This window comes from Tinamus guttatus, unplaced genomic scaffold (genome assembly GCF_059628265.1).
Source record: "Tinamus guttatus ecotype Peru unplaced genomic scaffold, ASM5962826v1 Tinamus_guttatus_pri_ptg000308l, whole genome shotgun sequence".
Classification (NCBI taxonomy): Eukaryota; Metazoa; Chordata; class Aves; order Tinamiformes; family Tinamidae; genus Tinamus; species Tinamus guttatus.
In genome coordinates, this window is record NW_028288842.1 from 709,028 (window position 1) to 728,474 (window position 19,447).

The following is a 19,447-nucleotide window of genomic DNA, read 5'->3' on the forward strand; positions in this document are numbered from 1 at the left end:
CCAGCCAGGGCCTGCAGTGGGATCCTCAGGGGCTACGACAGCCAGTCCCATGAAACTAGGCTGGAGCAAGAAGCTGCGGGACAAGGAGACATCAGGTAAAGCTCATCCTCACTGATTTGTATACACATTCCTACCCTCCAGCAAATGCTCCATACTGACCCAGCATCCCTAGGACCCTGCTATGTGGAAGTAAGGAGTTTGAAAACGCGGGAAGAAGACTTGTTTCCAAACACTCCCTCCTTCTTCGAAGCGTATCCGTAGAGGGTTTCATGTGTCAAAACACATTAACGAGATGCTCTGGCCATTAGACCTTCTCACTGGGTGTTAATTACTACCTGGTTAAACACAGGCAAATCCTCTTATTCGTGCTCTTCCCCAGGCTAACGGCTTGGGCAGATCCCGCAGACGTGCTCGCGGGGATGCACACGCACACGCACACGCACGCGCCCCGGCTCAAGCGCCCGCGCTAGGCCGTGCGGAGCAGCGCTGCCAAACCCGCCCGTGGCGGCTTTGCGCTCGGGTTCGGGGGCCATGGGGATTAGTGGGAAGGATGATGGCTCCCGCTCTCCATTAATGACAGGGAAGACATGAAGGAAAGCGCCCTTGCAAGGAGAAGCAAGAAGCAACTCTGCAGCCACGTCTGTTGCAGCAGCCTGATACGGATCTCGCTCATTAGTGCACGTTTTCCACGTCCCGCTGTACAAATGCACTAGAAGGCACATGAAGAAACTGCTTCTGAGTGGCTGTAGCACTGCACGCAGCTCTCACAAGGTGCTTGCTCTGAAGACCCAGACAACCCCGGTGCTGCACATGCATATAGATCTCATTTCTCAGGGCTTGCCGGCGTCTCCAGACACTCAGGGCTTTGTGTCTGCGGCTGGCGCGAGCTCTCACGTTGGCATCTGGGCAGTCTCACCGAGCTGTTCGCAGCCTCAGCTGCACTTCAAGGTCTGATGTGCTCAGAAGCACTGCAATTGCCTGAAATACGTGCTGGGATGTTTTGAGAAGGCACCGTCTGCCCCAGAGGTCCCAGCTATGAGGATTTCAGTCTCCTAGCTTAGAATTTGCCAAAGAGCTCTCAGTCTTTCTGTGGAAAATGGGCCTTACTTTCCTTGGATCAAGCCCCCGCCCCGTGAATGCTGGCTTCTCTCAGAGATTTGCACTGGGAGCAGTGAGCACCCAAGACCCCGAGTTGACACCTTAGGCCTCATGGATATGAGCGTAGCCAGGGTTTCTCCTTGGCTCTTGACTGATCTGCAAATCGAGTCCAGGATTTTCCCCAGAGCCCGGAGAGCCGAATGCATCAGGGTTAATTTATTTTCATCTTCTCCTGCGCTCGTCCTAGCAACGACAGAGTTGCCTACATGCTGGGCCATAATCTGCTGTCTCACAAGAACCTGGTTACTCCCAGGAATCAGCATGCTCTCCCTTCCTGCACAGTTGTAAATCATCCATAAATCACCTTCTTAAGGACCAAAGCTGCATGTTCTTTATCGTGGGCAAAACAGAGGGTAGCATCTCTACACACTGCCTCTCCTCGGGCTGTGCCTCCCTCGCTGCCCATGCGGATCAGCAGTAACAGCATCGCCAATCCTTCCTCTGTGCTGCTGTTCTTCAGCTTTCTCAGACCCGTGACCTTTTATTTGAGAGGCTTCTTAAGGACACGAGGTGTTCTGCACAGCCAAAATTACTGCGTGTGCTCCACCAGATGCTGAGGAGCACTCCCTCCCACCCAGCGCTACTCTGAGCATTATATTTTCTTGGCTTAGCACTGTTATGAAATGTCAGTGCTTCGCAACCTCTGACTCTCTTTTGCAATGTCCCCAGGGGAATGCAGCCTCTTTTAAAGCATGGCTCCAACCCGGCAAACCCTACAAACTTGCCGCATCTTTCATTTTCGGAGGCTCTCAATCATCCCCGCAAGGTAGGCGAGATACAGCAGTGCGGGAGATGAAAGCAAGATGTGCTCAAAGAGGGTCTGGAAGACGGGAGTTACTGGAGGACTGACTTCAGTTAATATTTGCCCGTCACACACAAAAGAGGGAGGAGCGCCATGAAATTTCCTGATGACACAAAAATGGGAGTGCTTGTCAATACATGAGAGGCTCCGGGCTATCGGACAGGAAGAGCTGCGTGACCTTGAGGATGGGAACAATAGGGATGGGATGAAGCGCAGTGGTGCCAAATGCAAGGCTTGGCACGGAAGGCGTCAGCGTAAGGATTTCTCGGGGACACAGAAAAAAAAATCAGTGAAAGGCCCAAATGTATTAGCTGATCACAGGATTACTGGGAAATGGCAAATGTGACATGGCCGTGAAAAGAACGGTAAATGTGAGCAAGGCTGTGCAGCCTAACAAAAATTAAAGGTTGGAGTGTACGCGATGGGCTCTATAAATATCTCGCGTTAAACTGAAAACAGTGTTGGCACAGGGACAAATGGATATAAAGTGGCCATTAGCAAATTTAGCCTGGGAGTCAGGAGATGGTTTCTAACCCTTGGAGCAGGGAGGCTCCGGGCTAGCCCCAAGCACAACTTGCTTCAAGATGATACGTGATCAATTTTTGACTTGACGTCCATTTGATGTGGCTGCTTGGAGGAACGTGGTGAGCCAGGAAGCCGCTTCTCCTCCCAGCTCCCGTGGTGAGGACAGTTCCCACTTCCCTGTTCAGGCAGAAGCCCTAATTCAGCCGCAGAAGAAGGCAAGAATCCTTGCTATCCTGCACAGCTGCTTCAAGGCATAATCTAACTCCTAATTTGTTAGTGGCAATTATTTAGATTTCATGCATTTCTTACAGAATAAACTGGAGAGTTACATCAATAACCATTTCTCTTTTTTTTTTGTAGTTAATACTTTGTACTTACATAGCATCTTTCATCTCTCAAAGTGCTTTACATACATTAATTATTTAAGTCTCTCCATACCCCCTTTGATCTAAGCAAGTATTACGGTGCTCAGTTTACAAATGGGGAAAACAAATAGAGAAGAACAAATTCTTGCTGCTAGGCTCATCCCACCGGGATCAAGGTAGTTTTGTGGGTCTACGGAACAGCTGGCTTCGGAAAGGAAAGGTCTGCTCATGTGCCTGGATGCAGCAGCGGGTCCTGGGCAGTAAGTATTTTGGATATTCCCCCAGTGTGGAGAGGGCAAGGGGCCGCAGGAGAGGGTTTGTGCAGGACTCGGTGTGGGTTGCTGTGTGTAGGATCGATGGTCAGAAAATGCTGCCTGGGAAAGACCCAGAATGAAGTTTAATTACCATACATAGAGCAAGGCTATGAAAGTGCCTAGGTGGCCAAGACCCAAGCAACGGGAATGAACTCAAATAGCAGCAGCACCTATTGAATAAGAGGTAACATTGATCAGGGTAGACGTGTGCTTACTGAAAGCATGTGAAACTCCCTTTCCAGTTAAGAAGAAAATAACAGCTGATGCATTTTTGATTGCTGTTACATTGAATGTTTATGTAGTTTGTCTGAGCGACTGTCGGAGGCTGATTTAGAGATTTTATTGCTGAATAACAGAGTAATTTTTCTTGCAAATTCACACACTGGTGTTATGTGTGTGTTTGGATGGCTGCGACTATGCGGCGGTGCTGCAAAGGCACTCTGCCTGAGCAGAGGTCTCTTCAGGTTGCCCCTCTTCTTTCTGTCCCCTGTAAAGGATGTTTCTGCCTTACAGGAGCGAGGAGCATGGTCTGTTAAGCAGAGTAGGAGCCTGGGAAACAGCACACGCAGGCGCTGGCGCTGATTCTGCCGGTGGTTTGGTGTGTGACACTGCATAGGAGTAGCTGTGTTTCACTGACTGGTGCCAAGAGCAGGAGTTAAAAGATCAGGCTGCTGATTTTCAGAGATACAACTCATTTAGTGACCAAGCGGATGCTATTAGTGCCAGCTCGGGGCCTGAGTCGCGTGGTCTGCACGGGAAAGGCAGCTCCAAGCACCCTGCTCTTGGGGCGGCGAGCTCGGTTTGCTCCCGGCTTGCTCCCGCGCTCCTCCTCCGGATTGGCCAGGATTGCTCCATCCCCTTCCGGAGAGAAAAGGGGAAAGGGCCTGAATCTGGTCACATTTTCCCTGTGCTGAATATTTTCCCTGTTACTGCCAGAATGCATGCCTAAAGAAGCAAAATGACTAGAGATTTTCAATTTCATGGTCATTTTGATATGCTAAACAGTGCCAAGAGAGTTAGTGGGAAATTAACAGGGTTCAAAACCCCATGGGATGTGGAAATTGCAGTCAAAATGGGGCTGCTAAATATTAGTAATTAGCAAAACTGATTTTAATGTGTGGCATTTTAATTAGCCACAAACTCTGCTTACTTCATGTCAGTGTTACCCACCAAATCAGCTGCACCCAGGGGAGTTAAGCTCCTCACCTGCACGAATCCCTTGGGCAGCTGAGGGTAATAACTATGAGAAACATGGGTTGTATACTAAATAAAAGGAAAACTGTAATAATGAAGCAAGGCTGAAAGATTAATGTAATAAGTGCAGTGGATTCAGAGATGAAGTGATTGCAACTGTCTTTTTCTCTCGCTCCTTCCTCCCAGGATGTTTATTAGCACGTATTTGTTATTACCCATTCCTTGGGACTTGTGTCAAATAGGACCTTGTCCTGTCCCACCGTAGTTTATCCGTGTTGCCCTATCCATGTGTTTCCACTAAGTTTACTAATGGTCTCCCAGGACTTGTTGACTTCTGCAAGGTCACACTGTGGCTGAGGACCCCCCGTGCTGCAGAACCAGGGAGCTATTTAGACACTTAGCTCCAGCTAAAATCAATGGGAAGTTCATACCTAAATATGCCCACTAAGCTGGGCCAAACCTGCCCAAGGTCACCTAGAAGGTCGGTAGCAGAACCACATGGGCAAGTGCCTTGGCACTAAGCTGCCTTCCTTTGCACACAGGTCCTTGGCATGAAGAGGTAGTAGTAGTAAAATATCAGGCAGGAGGAACTTTTGTTGCTTGATCACGTAACACCGTTATGCTGAGAGCTCTTGAGTATACATACTTTTAAAATAAATATCAGTTGACAAGGGTGGTGATACTGGCAGTGATCAGATGATGCAGAGAGACTGGGATATCAGGAGCTTATGATGGGGTCAGGCTATGCAGCCCCAAACACCCTGACGAGCCTCTGCCATCACATGATGCAGCGTATGACAGTGCCAGGTCTCTTCTGCACAAGCCTGTGCAGACACCCACAGAAATGCTGATGGTCCAGGGGCAAAACTGGGGTCTCAGCCCTAAGCCGCCCTTTCATGCCATGGCTGCGCAAGCCGCATGAAACAGCACTGCTTTTAGGGCACAGCAGTATTGCTTTCAGGATACGCTGCATTACTAACACTTGTAAAACCTCAATGGATATCAAACACCTCCTGTACAAACTATACTAAAAAAAAAAAGGGAAAAAAGAAAGGCAACAGAAGACTGCGGGCTATCAATATGCTGTAACTAAAACTACATGAAGCTTCAGACAGGAAGGCCACCTGCCTGGAATGAGACAGGTAGCAATAGACATCTCTTTCAAGCGTCTCGGAAATCTGTTTCCAAAGGCAAATTGCATTTGCTCAGGTCACTTCAATCCCAGTGCTTCAGGACCCCCGCATATTTGACTGTGCAGCTGCAGTCATTTGTAACACAACTTTCTGGATATAGTTTTTAAAAATCAAGAAAAGGTAGGAATCCTGTGGTGCTGTATCATGTTGATGGCCACACAGCTCATCAGCGGGGCCGAAAATCGGCAATGCACCGCACAGGAACTGAGTGCTTCGGGCCACAGAGCGCTGCAAGGAGGTGTCAATGCCAGGCACTACCAGGATTCCCGCTTCAGATGCGATGGAAAGATCCAAGCTCCAAAGCTGGGCAGTGCTGGAGCTGTTTAGCAGAAAGGTCACCAGAAACATTTAGTGTGGTGAAAAACAGCTTTTTCTGTTCCTGCCTCGTGTGCTTTTTGCTAGGAAATAGCCAAACCAGTTTGGCTGAATTTTTGCCTTCAGAAAAAGTCAGTCTGAGGCAGGCATTCAGCATGGAAAAAAAATCACCTCAAAGTGTTTAGCAAAGTTTTAGTTGACTGAAAATGGGGTCATATAATGGGATGTGTTGAGTACCTTGCAGTCCTACCAGCACTGTCTGTAGTACCATAGACTGTGCAAAGTGTGTAATACGCCAATTTTCAGGGTGTTCCAGCTGTGGTGTGTTCACCCAGCCTTCAAATGATGGCAGCGGTGTCTCTGACAGTCTGTCATCTGCCTAATGCCAGCACGGGCCACTCGACATAGACATAGTCACGTGCAGCCACGTCCTTAGACATGGCTCCAGGGATATCCAGCCTTGAGCTGAAACCACAAGGCAGAAGAAAAAACAACCTTTTATCTCATGAATCAATAGATGGGTGACAAAAGGGCTTACAGTGTTCCCTGCAGCAGCAGCAATGTTTTCCAGCCATTCCCTGGTAGCTTTGGTCACTTCTGGACTGGAACAGCACCAAGCCTGTCTGGGTGCACATAATTGGTTTTGCGATGCCACCCATGGAGCCTCCCTTCTCATTGCTCTTGAAGTGCCATGACATTGATGTCAATGATAGATTTTGTTGTCGTTTCTCTGTTGCTTGTAATTGTTCCTAAAAATCCGTCTCCTGCTTTTGCATTCGCTTCATCACTGAGCAGCATAAGGGGCAAACTCACCCCTGTGTCTATGCCATAGCATGCAACCATTGGCTCTTGGTCTATGTTTTTCTACTGTAAACAAGGTCTGTGGTGTAAACAAGGCCGCCTGTAGCTGTGTTGGCAGTCTTTGCACGGAGAGGTCAATGGTCTGCTGGTGGCAGAGGGACAGGAAAGCCGAGGGGGAGGTCTGTCCTCGCTGGGTGAAACAAAGGGTGGTGGGAAGAGCTGCCAGACCCTGGCAGAGGTCTCTGCCACAGGTCTTGGTCCAATCACCACAGCGAGACCAAGCATCATTAGAAGCACGGCTCGGACAGTTCTTGTTTTCAGCGTGGTTGCATCTGTAGCGCAACTCCCTCTGTCCACACTACGGAATAATTCATATCATATCTGCAGCCCTGGAGAGATGGCGGGGAAGGTGGGAAAGGGATGCCCTGTATGGTAGAAAGTCTTATGCCTCAAAGGCTGCCCTTACAGTGGTAAAGGTCTCCCATGAAAGCTGACCTGGAGGTGGAAGAGGATGTTAATAAAGACAGTACTGACTGACAGTACTACTGACAGTACAGAGAGGAGAGAGCAGAGCCCAAAGGAGGTTGCCACCAGAAGCTCCAGGTTATTCTTCGGTAGAAGGAAGATGGGAGTGTTTGATTTGATGCCAGAAGCAGGCAGTGCATCACGGGAGGAAGGTCAGGGTAGGGATGCATATGGTAGTGTGTCGCAAGAGTGGGATTTGCTGCCAAAGGGGCTTGCCGAGTTCAGCAGGGCTAAAAAAAAAAAAAAAAAGGCATTTATACAGACTGCGGATACATCCAGAGTTATCTCATTTGAGATAATAAAGCAGAAGGCAGAGAAAGCAGCGTTCTTCAGGGTGATAAATGCCTGATGTTACAAAAAATCTTTCCCTATAGCCAAGATATAATTGGCTGTTCTGGGGTTTCTTGTACCTGCTTTGCTATGCTCGGCACCTGGACACCCTCGGGGACAGGATGCTGGTGTGGATGAGCTGGGAGCCTGGCGCAGGAGTTCCAGCGCTCCTGGGTCCCACTGTGTGAGGAGGCATGTGAGGAATTCTAATTCCCTCTAGGCATGTGAGCTGGATCGCAAGGGGAATTCGCACTCCTGGTTCCTACTTCCACTCCATGTCCCTCCCCCCATCACAAACAGTAGCACCTGCGAGACGGCTTATTGCACAAGCATTTGCAGAAAGATTGAGAAGAATCCTCCTTCCTACAAAGGAAACCAAAAAAGGAAAAAAGAAGAAAAGAATGTAAAATACATCTATGCAATGTAACAGCTTAGCTGCAGAAAACCAACTTGCTGAAAGAAAAATCAGCTGTCACTTTAAAATCTGCCATTAAGTTTCTCGAGTCGCAGCCCTTAATCAGAAGTAATACTCAAGTAGGAACAAAGAGAATTCATGATGAAAAATCAGGACAGTTGAGCGCCCAGCTCAGCGGGACTAACTGCATGACGATATGGATAAGAACGATAATTGCATTAGCCTCGCCTGCAACGACGGAGTTTTTGGTCAGCTGGCCCTTGGTAACGTCTTCATTTACTCTTAAGCAAACTTGGGAGGGGAATTGCAAGTAGATTTGGGCACGTCTGTCTACTCTCCTCGGAGTCAGAAATTCGTCCCGACATGGGCTGAGGGCTCTTCAAAATGCACTGGCCTGAGATGTTTTGTGTGTTTCTTTTACGGTAAGACGTTTACAACTAGACTTTACAACAGCAGCTCTTGTAGATAGAGATCGGAGGCTCCTGAGCAATGTGACTCCCACAGCACAGCAGCCTGTCCCCACCAGACCCTCTCTGTGCTCGCCTAACCCTGTTCTTACAGCTCCTTTACCTGAACCCCACACATAACACGTGTGAGCCGCAGCGTGCATGGCTTACCTTGCGGCATGGCCATCCTCTCTCCACGCTCTCTCCCACTTACCTCCCTCGAAGGTGTTAGCAAACACGAAACAGGTCAAAAATAAGCTGCAAGCGGCGGCCCCTTCCTGTGCCAGCCGTGGTGCGGGTGCTTCCTGCCCCTTCCTGCCACCATGCTGAGGTGGAACAAGGAAACCTCTGGCTTTGATACTTGCACCCATGAGGGGCTTTTCCCTCTGCCCTGAACCTCACCAAGGCCTTTGGCCTGGCGGGATTTCGCTTGCTGTAGCCACAGCCTCACCCCAGCTGGAGAGCTCTGGTTTCTGGGCCTGTCTGGGGGCTCCTCCAGCTGTTCCTGCTCTGGCACAAGGTGCTGTGATTGGGACAGGCTGGCAGGGATTTTGAAGCACTTCCCATGCAGGGCTTTGCCCCATGGCCCTGTGGTGAGGTGGGTTTTCCGTCTGGGCTGCCTGAAGCTCTTGGTGGCAGATAACAGGGTGCCAAGGTATGCAGCAAGGCCACCACGGGCACCCACGCATACGCGCCTGAGGCAACTCCTCTACCCCCGAAACGGTGGTTGAAATCAAAAAAGAACATGAAACATGAATCCACAAAAAGGACAAAATTATAAGCATCCAGGTTTTCTACCTGCCCTAGGTTTGTGGTGCTGGGAGATGGAGATGAGCAGCACCTCCAGCGCCGCAGACTCACTGACCACCCTAGGTCGCAGAGGAAACACCTGTACATCGCAGTGCTCCTCATCGGGGATGAGTTTTGGACAAGCCTGTTGTCCAGCCCCAAACTGCGCACACCGGGTGTGCTAAAGAGGGGCACGGGTCACACCGTGAAAGCCACCAGCTGGACTGCCTTGTGAACGATGAGGCTGGGCCTGGACTGTTTCGCAGAGCTCCTGTGGGCTCAAGGTCCCAAGGTTGCTTCAGAAAAATGCTGAGACGAGGTGGGGGGCAGAATTCAAGGAAAGTAATAGAACAGATCTGTCTTCTCCCATCCTGATGGTGGAGGAGACTCATGGGGACCTGCTGCCTGCCCTGTGACGGGCCTCCCTGGCTCGTAAGGCAGCTCCAAGATTTTGAACCTTTTCCAGGGGCTTCCGTTGGTGCCTTGAGGCAGGAGTGGCAGCAGTGCCACCTCCCCTCTATCCAGCCGACGGACATGGTGGGCAACCATGGTGGCACAGCCCGGGTGGGCAGGGGCTCGATGCTGGGTTCTGCCTGCTGACCGCAGGAAAAAACATTTGCCCAGCCGCAGCTCAGCCCCCTTGCCACATTTAAAGCCCATCTGCCTGCAGCTTAAAGGGGGCCACGCAATAGCTCCCCAGCAGGACGTCAAGCAGCAGACGAGTTAACCAGGGCTGATTTTGAGAGCCTCGCTCAAATCCTTCACCATAAAAGCAAGCCGCCAGGAAACCTGCTTATGCAAGAGGCGGCGAGTGCCCCCGCGCCGGCGGGGAGCCGGCCAGGCTGCCAGCAGCAGCGCGCAGCCGGTGCTCGAGCCCCGGCGGCAGCGGCGGGCTGATGAAGCGGAGGGGAGATGAATAACGCCGCGGGCATGCGATCGCTGCCAAGCTGCATTTGCAGACGCTCCAAGAGCCCTGCACGTGGCGTGGGGGGTTGGCTCCGCGGCACCGCGTGCCTCCCCATCACCCCAGACAGAGCAGGGAATAGGGCACGGCGGTGCAGGGAGAATTGCCTGGGTAGTTCAAGTCTGGAGGCACCCTGGATGCTCTCTGGTAAATTAGGATGGGTCTGAGGGCTGCCCTTTGTGCCAGCAGGTTGCTAGTGACCCTAAAATGCGTGTGTGCTTTTTCTTCGGTGCCCACATCGATCTCTGTGCTGTGTCATATGTGTGATATGGGGCTTGGCCACAGTCAGTGCCTACCCTGTGGCATCAGGAAACAGGACACGTTACCTGTTCGGTGGCATCTGCTTCTGGTAGGAGGCAGCGAGCTTTTCCCATGCATGCATACCTGTGGTGCATCCAGGGTGATGGCAGAAGCACGTAGGTACCAAGAGACAACCTGAGTCGTCCGTCTGTCCTTCCAGGGTAAAAGCTCCATGCTTCTGGTGCTGCTCCAGGTCTGCCTGCCTTTATACTCCCTTGTAATGCAACAAGAAGACAAGCAGGGTGGCCTGGTGGTAATTTTAGGCAGAAAGTCTACAGTGAAACAGAGGCAGAGAGACAGCACTCTCATGTCTTCTGCCCCAAAAGATTAGCCAGAAATTTGAGTTCTTCTCTGTTCAGAGAAGAAACTGTTATGAACATAGTTTCTCTCATCAGAGCCCTGTTTTGTAAAAACATGGCAAGTTTTCTTCTCCTGAACCCAGGAAGACTTCTACAAGGGGAGCCTGGGCCTCTGCTCAGATCCAGCCAGCTCTGAGTAGCATCTGCACCTGGAAGTGCAGATGGCAGTAGATCTGAGCAGATCTGCAGCATGGGATTTTCCTCTGCTTTCTCACAGCTTCTCTGCACTTACCTGCTGGCAGTCACTGTCTGGGGTGCAGGCACTTGCTGCCTTCACAGGGCAGACAGCTGACCTACCTGGAGCAAGACATGTCCTTCATGTTCTCAGGGCTTGGGGGGCATTAGCGCCTTGCACCAACAGCTGTCCCAACCATCTCCTTGGCCCAGGTGCCACCAGAAACAACAAGGCTCATACAAATCTGCCCTGACGAGATCAGATGAAAATCTTTTTAGAAATGATGAATGACACGTTCTTTCTTATCTCTAATTACACACTATGCTTCAGTGAGGAGGTATTTTCCTATCGCTAAAACTCTTTTACTCCCCTTTCTTGTCACCTTCTGCTCCTTGATTCCCACTCAGGCAGTCGCTTGCAGCGTGTGCTCCAAGTGCCTTCGCCCTCTTGGGGTGCTGGCTGCTCTGCCCATGCTGTGCTGGGCCTCAACTTTGGCCTCCACTTTTCACAACAACATTTGCAGAGAAGAGCAGAGGGGAGCCCTGAAGTTCTCGCTTCCTACTACATTTTCTAATGGCTTCATTAGATAGTGCTGGATTTCATTTCAGGACTCTACTTTGCTCTGCACAGCACCATAAATACTCCGGTCTATGCTATACAGTCTTGCTCTTCTTCTTTCGAAGCTTGTCCCCCAGATAGTGAGGAAGCCTGGGAGGTGCTTTGCTCCTCTCAGGGCCCGTTGTTATTCCAAACAGGGTGGGATATGCTGGGTCTTCCCGCTCGATGCAATTTTGAGGAGGAATCCAGTTAACTGCCAAAGTCGGCAAGAAAACATCCCGCTAGTCCCTCAGGCTGTGGTCACATGGAGATGTTTTAGGGATCCCAACCACCTCACAGATCTGCTGAAATATTCTGGATTCAGTGTTTCTCCCTTGAGCTTTGTGCAATCCTCCCATACCTCCTAGGACTTGGAGGGAGAGGACATCTTTCACTAGGACATCTGGCATGAGTGTCCCAATGCATGCGCTTCAAGGCAGCTTGTGAAATAGTCTGAGGCTACCAGAATCTGCTTTAGACAGAAACTCAAGTTCACCACTAGTGCAGCCCATTAAAGGCGCTGTGAGACACTGCTTCATGGAGTCTCTGTGTTTCTATAGGACCTTTCCTTGCAAGAGGAGCATTAATTTCCTGCACATGTTCTCTGCATCCTTACCGAATCGTACCCAATAGGCTTTTTTCCTTAGCTTGGCTATTTTTTTTTTAGTTATGTACATAAATCTAGTATGATTCAAAACATCTGCCATTTTGAAAATACTAATCTCAAATCCTCCTGTTCCAAACATCTTCCAACAATGCTGACCCAGGTTGTTTCCACACACTGCATCTTTTCCATATAATTTTGTCCTTATCTCCAAACTTTCTCACCATGCCAGAACACATTTCCCTTGGTTCTCCACAGGGTTTTCCAGCTCATTCTTCAGTGCACCCTCCTGCAACCCTCTTTCGGACACGCTTTTTTGTGCAAGTTTGTTTGGGAGCGCTCGTACCCTGTGTTGCTTTGCCCTTCCACAGTTCCCCTGGCTGAACTAGAAGCATTTGCACATTGGCAAGTGAGAAGAGAGGAAACGAGTGTCTCCTCCTCGCTTTTTTCTCAAGGCCGGGCCAACTGGCATGTGGGAATCCTCAGCCCCCAAAGCTCTTGCAGGGATGCACCATAGCTTTCCTCCTGGGCAAGCACTTGTGAACCCTTGCTGTAGACCTAGGTCCTGAAACTGCTACCTCTCATTCTGCTGGCCACTGAAACACTCTCCCCAGTCACCCTGCCTGGGCCACAATTTTGCAATGTTAGCAAATCTACAAACAAACCTTCTGTGACAGGAGCAGAGTCCTGCAAAGCTGCAGCTGTGCGAATGCCCGGGGAGCGGGCCAGGTCTCTGCAGCCGCAATTTTGTTTTTTTTCTCAGTGGAAATTCCCTGCCATGAGTCGGGTGCCGGAGGTGAGTTCCTGCTTTTGGAACGTCTCCCTTTCCCTTGGGAACAGCCTTGAACTTACTGCGAGCCATGTGCAAGCGCACCGCTTCTTGTCCAAAGGTCTCGGCGAGTGCCCATGAACAGTGTGAGCACTGCAGTGCTCCCGAGGGGCGCGTGTTGCCCTGCACCTTCCCTGTCGGCCCATAATGTTGCATAAGACCCGCGGCCACTGCTTGGCGGAGGGACGTTTCAGGTCCGCTTTCACCTGCCCCTGTTCAGCCTCCATGGCTCTTGTGAAAGACCAGCCAAACTTGCTGGTGTCATCCGAGACATCCTCACGTGTGGCCACGGCTTCTCCTGAGCAGCCTCAGGAGGGACCACTTCAGCGGAAAGCGTTTTTGCTTGTTCCTCAAAAACACCCGACCAAGAGGTGGGGGCAGGTCCTATGTCCCCCCACAAGTTCTGACTGACCCCCAGCAGGCATCTCCAAAGGCCTCAACTCCCCAGGCGACCGTGGGACCAGCTGGAGCTGGGAGCTGCCTCACAGTGGAGCCACCTTTAATTTTTCCGCTCCGGGAGGTGGGCGGCCTTCCCAGAGCAAAGCAGCTGCTTCCCGTGCAGCCAGCCCTGGAAGGACTTCCCAGGTGGCCGGGGTGAGGCACAGCTCATCCCATCCCGCAGGGAGAGCGCACGGGGCCGGCCCGGCTGTGGTCACGCCTGGCCTCCTGCTCTCGCGCTCCGCTTTTAGCGGCCCGGCCTTGCCAGGTTTCAAGGCACCCGTGCTCTCCTGCGCTTGAGGCTGCTGAGTGGCCTCAGCACTGGCGCAAGCACCACTCTGCCCTGGCAGCTCCAGGAGAGTTTGGGCCCCCTCTGTGAATACCCCCCACTTCACCTAGTGCCTGTGTGGCCAAACCCCCACTGCAGGGTTTTGTGGCTTTTGGTTTTTAACAGTTCTGCACAAAGACGTGGGACTGATATCCGCTCTGCCCAGCCTCACCTAGCCCCTGCCTTACCTCTCCCTCGGTGTTTCTCTGAAGTAGGAAGTTCTCTTTTGCGCTGCGAGGTAGCCACAGAGCGGTGCTTGCAGGTGAGCGGAATGCTCAAGTTTCTGTATTCATCAATAAGGGGATTTCTCCACAGTTTGGCTGAAGAGCAGGACAAAGGGAGGGGGGACTGAGTGGAGCCATGAACGAGTGGGACAAAAAGAGCCATCTGCAAGGAGGTGGGGGCCTTTACAAAGGAGGGAAATAGGGCAATTCCCCCACATTCTTCAGCAAGGGGGACAAAGGAGTTGGTGAGCTCAGGTGAGAACAAATGGCAGGAGGCCGGAGTTCGGTGTAGGCGGCCGGGAAGGCTGTAACTTCTGAGTACCTTGGCCAATGGGGAAGAGGAGAGGGCGTCCCTCGGTCGGGAAATTAGGATAAAAGGGGGGCTGCATCCTCCAGCAATTTGAGAGACCCCACAGGGATATTCCTGGTGGACTCTCCCTTTATTCGAATAAAGTTTTAGGACTCCTCTGTCTCCTTTTTGAACATTCAGTTCTTGACAGCGAGATTTTCTGCACACAGGGCTCCTGGGGACTCACCAGCATCTGCTCGCTGCCCTGGCAAACCCCCCTGCCTCTCGTGTATATATATATATGTTCTTGGAGATAAGTGTTGGAGTTAAGCAATCAAGCAGCCTCCTAGGTGGCATTTCTTCTTTCCTCTTCCTTTACGCGACGGTCACAGACTGAGCCAAAGTAACCTCTCCAGGGTCCTCTCCTGGGTGCCGGGGGCTTTTGCAAGGACTCAGCTGGGGCGTACAGTCCTATTCCTTCCTGCAAACGGTGGTGCCTGCTTGGTGTGAGGAGGCGCTCCGCATAGCCCCAGCCTATAGCAAGAGGCTGATTTCCCCTGTGGCGACCCTGCAAGCCTTTGGTTTCCTATTTTTGGGATGATTTTTCAGTTCCTTAACTCTTTGCTGTGGCCCGTCTTGGCTAGAAAACTGACCAAACCTTTTCTTATGCCTCTTATTTTCTGGAAAACATTATTTTCCATGATAGTCATGCTGCTGATCACTTCTTTGATCCATCTGGCCATTTTAAACTGGGAATCTTCCAGGAGAATTTCTCACTCTCTCTGGACACTGAAACCTTTTATCCTTGTATGCAGGTGACCTTTTCTAAACCGCTTGTAGTTTCCAGATGTTCCTTGAACTCCTTTTGCAAAGTCTCCAGCTGTTCGGGATCATGTTTTGCATCTTTTAGCCATTTTCGATTTCCGTTCCCACTTGGGTCAAGAGGAATCCCAGGATGAGATTTTCTCCTCTGGGGAGCCAAGCCTCACTCTGGCCATTGCTTCCACGTTTTTAAGATGTGCAGGAGGATGACCTAGGGAAAGGAAGGAGGCGCTGCAGAGATACTCCCACCCCACTATTACCTGCAGATGCCCCGTGAGCTTCTGTGTCCCTCTTCAGCTGCGGGGGCTGCGTCTTCTTGCAGGGGCCAAACTCCCTTTCACCTGGCCCACTCCAGCTCTCCATGTTCTTCATCCCAGCACTAAGCTCCTATCTGAGCACCGTCTGCAGCTTTCTTGACGCTTGCTTGGACACGGGTGCAGGCAGGAGGACAGGAACTGCACGCTGGAGGTGGCTGCTCTTCCTGCATCGACTACAGCCACCAGCTGCGTCTCAGACGTCCAGCTGGGAGGCCTGAATTGGGGCAAGCAGAGCCGTCTGCAGGGCTAGTTACCACACGCTCGCGGCTATGGGGAGCAGGACCCATGTGCCCCCCGCTCCCATAGTTTGCTTTGTGCCCTGCTCATTGGGGGCCGTCTCTGCTCCTGACTCCCTGGGTGTGCTGCGCGAATGGGCACTGTGGTCTCCGCAGCTGCCAGCAGACGAACATCACGGTGCCCAGAAGATCCCCTTAGAATCGTGAGTGTGCACGTGTGTGCGGAGGTCGCCGGGGGGTATTTCCCTTCAGAGGGGGCAATGCTGCGGGAAGGCGGCGGGGGGGATACCCGAGGGGGAGCGCAGCCGGCTGCGGGGGCGGCTGGGGAGGAGGAGGATGACGGTGAGCGCGGCTGCCTGCAGCGCCCGGCACGTTTCCAGCACGGGCGCCCGCCGTGCACGCGCACACACGCGCACGTGCGCGCGCACATGCACGCGCACACGTGGGCCCCCCTCCCCCGCGGGCAGCCGCGGTGCCCGGGGACGTGGCCGCGCGAGGCCGCTCACGTTGCCGGCCCTGTGCGCGCGCCCCCGTGACACGGGATTAGGGAGGCGGCCGCCGGGGGCAGCGCGGGGAGCCCGGCCGGGCCCCGCTGCGGCGGCGCCTCCCGCCGCCCGTGTCCGCGCCGCCCCCCGCGGGCAGCGCCGCGCCAGCCGCCGCCGAAAAGAAAGGGAAAAAATGGGCAGAATGCCGGCGTTTGTGCTGCATTTACACGCATGCATGTGTGCACATGTATACATTTATATATTTATAAATCTGGTGGGGCGGCGGAGCGGCGGGGGGGGACGCGAGCGGGGTGACACGGAGCGCACCCGCGCGCGCTCCCGCCGCCCGCGCCCCGGCAGGTGCGCGCGCACCCGTGGGCGAAACGTGCCCCTTCCCCGCGCCAGGATGCGGGGCGCGGGGTATCCCCCGCGCCCGCTGCTAACGACAGCGCCGTTCACAGCAGGGAGATGTAACAGCGGCGCCGGCCGTAATGCGGCGGGAAGAGCCCGGCGCGGGGCGGGGGGCGGCCGGGGCTCCCCCCCCGCCGCGGCGCCGCCCCCGTCCCGCCCCGTCCCGCCCGCGCGGCGCCGCCGCACGTGAGGCGGCTGCGGGCCGGGCTCGTGCCCCGCGGGCGGGCGGGCGCGGAGCGGCGCGGCGCGGAGGGCGCAGTGCGCGCGGGCCGGCGCCGCGAGCGGCACCGCGAGCCGGAGCGCGCCCGCGGGGCGGCGGCGGGAGCGCCCGGGCGCTGCATGCGCGCGGGGCCGCCCGCGGAGCTGCGCGCGCGCATCGCGGCGTCCCGCAGGCTGCGCGCGGAGAGCGGCCACGCAGCGGCTGCCCGGCATGGACGAAGGCATCGCCCGCCTGCCCGAGCGGCAGCTGCTGGAGCACCGCGATTTCCTCGGGTAAGGCGGCGCGGAGGGGCGCGCGGCGCTCCGCGGCGGGGCCCGAGCGCCGCTGCTCCGCCGAGCGCCGCTTCCCCCCGATCCCTCTCCCCCGCTCCGCGCGCAATTCCCCGCGGAAGCGCCGGCGGTAGCGCCGGCTCTCGCCGCCACCGGCTCGCTGTGTCTCCCTCCAGGCTGGACTACCCGTCCCTGTACATGTGCAAGCCCAAAAGAGGCGTGAAGAGGGACGAAAGCAAGGCAAGTTCCCGCCGCTGCTCCCCACCTGCTCACATGCTCCGTGTTTTTTTGTTTGTTTGTTTGTTTGTTGGTTTTTTTTTTTTTGCGGGGGGGGGTGACAGCTGGACTTTTTTGCTGCTTGCAAGAGCATCCCCTGCACCTCCCACCTGATGCCCGTGCTCCGGATTTGCCCCGGCGGGGCGTTTGCTTGGGTTGTGACCCGTCGCCCGATGGTGGTGGCGGGGAGGGAGGGGGGGGCTCTAGTGCTGGGCTTTGAATTTATTTTTACTATTCCTTTATTTTTACGGAATTCCTGCTTACTCAGGAAACGTACAAGCTACCACACAGGCTGATAGAGAAGAAGAGGCGAGACAGGATTAACGAGTGCATTGCCCAGCTCAAAGACCTGCTGCCCGAGCATCTGAAGCTGACGGTGAGGAGCGGGCGCGTGCGCGCGGATGTGGCCCTGCACACGCGTGCTGCAGCGGGAGCCCCGCTACGCCACCCCCGGCTGCGGGGGCGCGTTGAGGTGACAGGGTGCACTGGGCACGTTGCCTTTGCCTTCGCAGACGCTGGGGCACCTGGAGAAGGCCGTGGTGCTGGAGCTGACCCTGAAGCATTTGAAGGCGCTGACAGCCTTAACAGAGCAGCAGCACCAGAAAATCATTGCGCTGCAGAGCGGTAAGTGGGGTGGCTCGGCGGGCTTGCACCGCACGCGGTGCCCAAGGCCATGGCCAGCACGGTGCCCAACGCTGTGTGCCTGCAGGTGAGCGGTCCATGAAGTCGCCGGTGCAGGCCGACCTGGACGCCTTCCACTCGGGCTTCCAGACGTGTGCTAAGGAAGTGCTGCAGTACCTGTCGCGCTTCGAGAGCTGGACGCCCCGCGAGCAGCGCTGCGCCCAGCTCGTGGGCCACCTGCACGCCGTCTCCTCGCAGTTCCTGCCCGGCGCCCCGCTGCTCGCCCCGCCGCCCGGCCCGCTGCCCAAGGCGCCCTCGTCGCCCGCCTCGCCGCCCACCCCTGCGCGCAAGGCCGAGGCACCCGCGCGCTGTGTGCCCGTCATCCAGCGGACTCACGCTGCCGAGCCTGGCGCCGAGACCGACACGGACACGGACAGCGGCTACGGCGGCGAGGCCGAGGCGCGTCCCGAGCGTGGCGCCCCTGGCGCAGCGGCCCCACTGCCTGCGCTCGCCATCAAGCAGGAGCCCTCGGCGGACGAGCCAGCGCCCAAGCGCCTCAAGCTGGACCGCAGCGGCGGCAGCCCGGGGCTGGCGGCGAGAGGCGCTGAGGCGGCGGCGGCGGCGCTGGCCAGGCCCGACGCCGCGCTGCTGGGTTCGCTCATGGCTCTGGGCGGCGGGGCGCCCTTCGGACAGCCCGCGGCGGCCGCCCCCTTCTGCTTGCCCTTCTACTTCATCTCGCCCTCGGCGGCCGCCGCCTACATGCAGCCCTTCCTGGACAAGGGCGCCCTCGAGAAGCTCCTCTACCCGGCCGCGCACATCCCGCTGCTCTACCCGGGCATCCCAGCGCCGGCTGCCGCCGCCGCCTTCCCGTGCCTCTCGTCCGTGCTTGGTCCCGCCGCCGACAAGGCGGCCCGCGCACCGCAGCTCTTCGCCGCCGCTGCCGAGGAGCCTGAGGCTGCTGCCGAGGAGGCTGCCGCTGCCACTGAGGCGCCCTGAGGAGCCGCCGCCACCTGCAGGCACGGCCACCGCGAGATTGGCTACTCGGGCTTTTTTTAAGTGTTCGGCTTTATACATGCGTAAACGTGTTGAGGAGACACAAAAACAGAAGAAAAGGAAGAAAACATAGTAAGGATACTTTTTTTTTTCCCCTCCCCATTCTCTCTCTGTCTCTGTCTCTCTGGTAAATGTTGCACCTTATTTTGATGTGGGTCCCTCCCGTGTTCAAGCTGCACTTGTTGCTCGGGTGGGCGGCCCTGCGCCCGTGTTAGCACTTTACGGACCAAGGAGGGACGGGGCTGAGCCCGGACCTGCCCTGCTGGAGCGCCCGGGGCTGGGTGCGCAGGGGAGAGAGGCCCGCACCCCTTACGTAACCATGTGCTTGGGGTTTCCTTTCCATTTCTTGTTGTTTGTTATTTTGTTTTTCCCTTACCCTTTCATTATTTTTTTTTCCCAGCTAAGGCATACAGGTTGTGGCAAGTGCATTTGTCCTCACCCCGTCTTTATTTAATTCA

At 54.7% G+C, this 19,447-nt stretch overlaps 1 protein-coding gene across 1 annotated transcript; it reads left to right on the forward strand.

Annotated features, from left to right (window-relative positions):
• The first annotated feature begins 16,955 nt into the window (after window positions 1-16,955).
• Window positions 16,956-19,447, forward strand: BHLHE41 (basic helix-loop-helix family member e41). Its single transcript, XM_088528347.1, has 5 exons — window positions 16,956-17,042; window positions 17,216-17,279; window positions 17,584-17,691; window positions 17,828-17,939; window positions 18,025-19,447. The coding sequence occupies exons 1-5, from the start codon at window positions 16,981-16,983 to the stop codon at window positions 18,930-18,932; spliced, it is 1,254 nt and encodes a 417-aa protein (XP_088384473.1). The 5' UTR covers window positions 16,956-16,980; the 3' UTR covers window positions 18,933-19,447.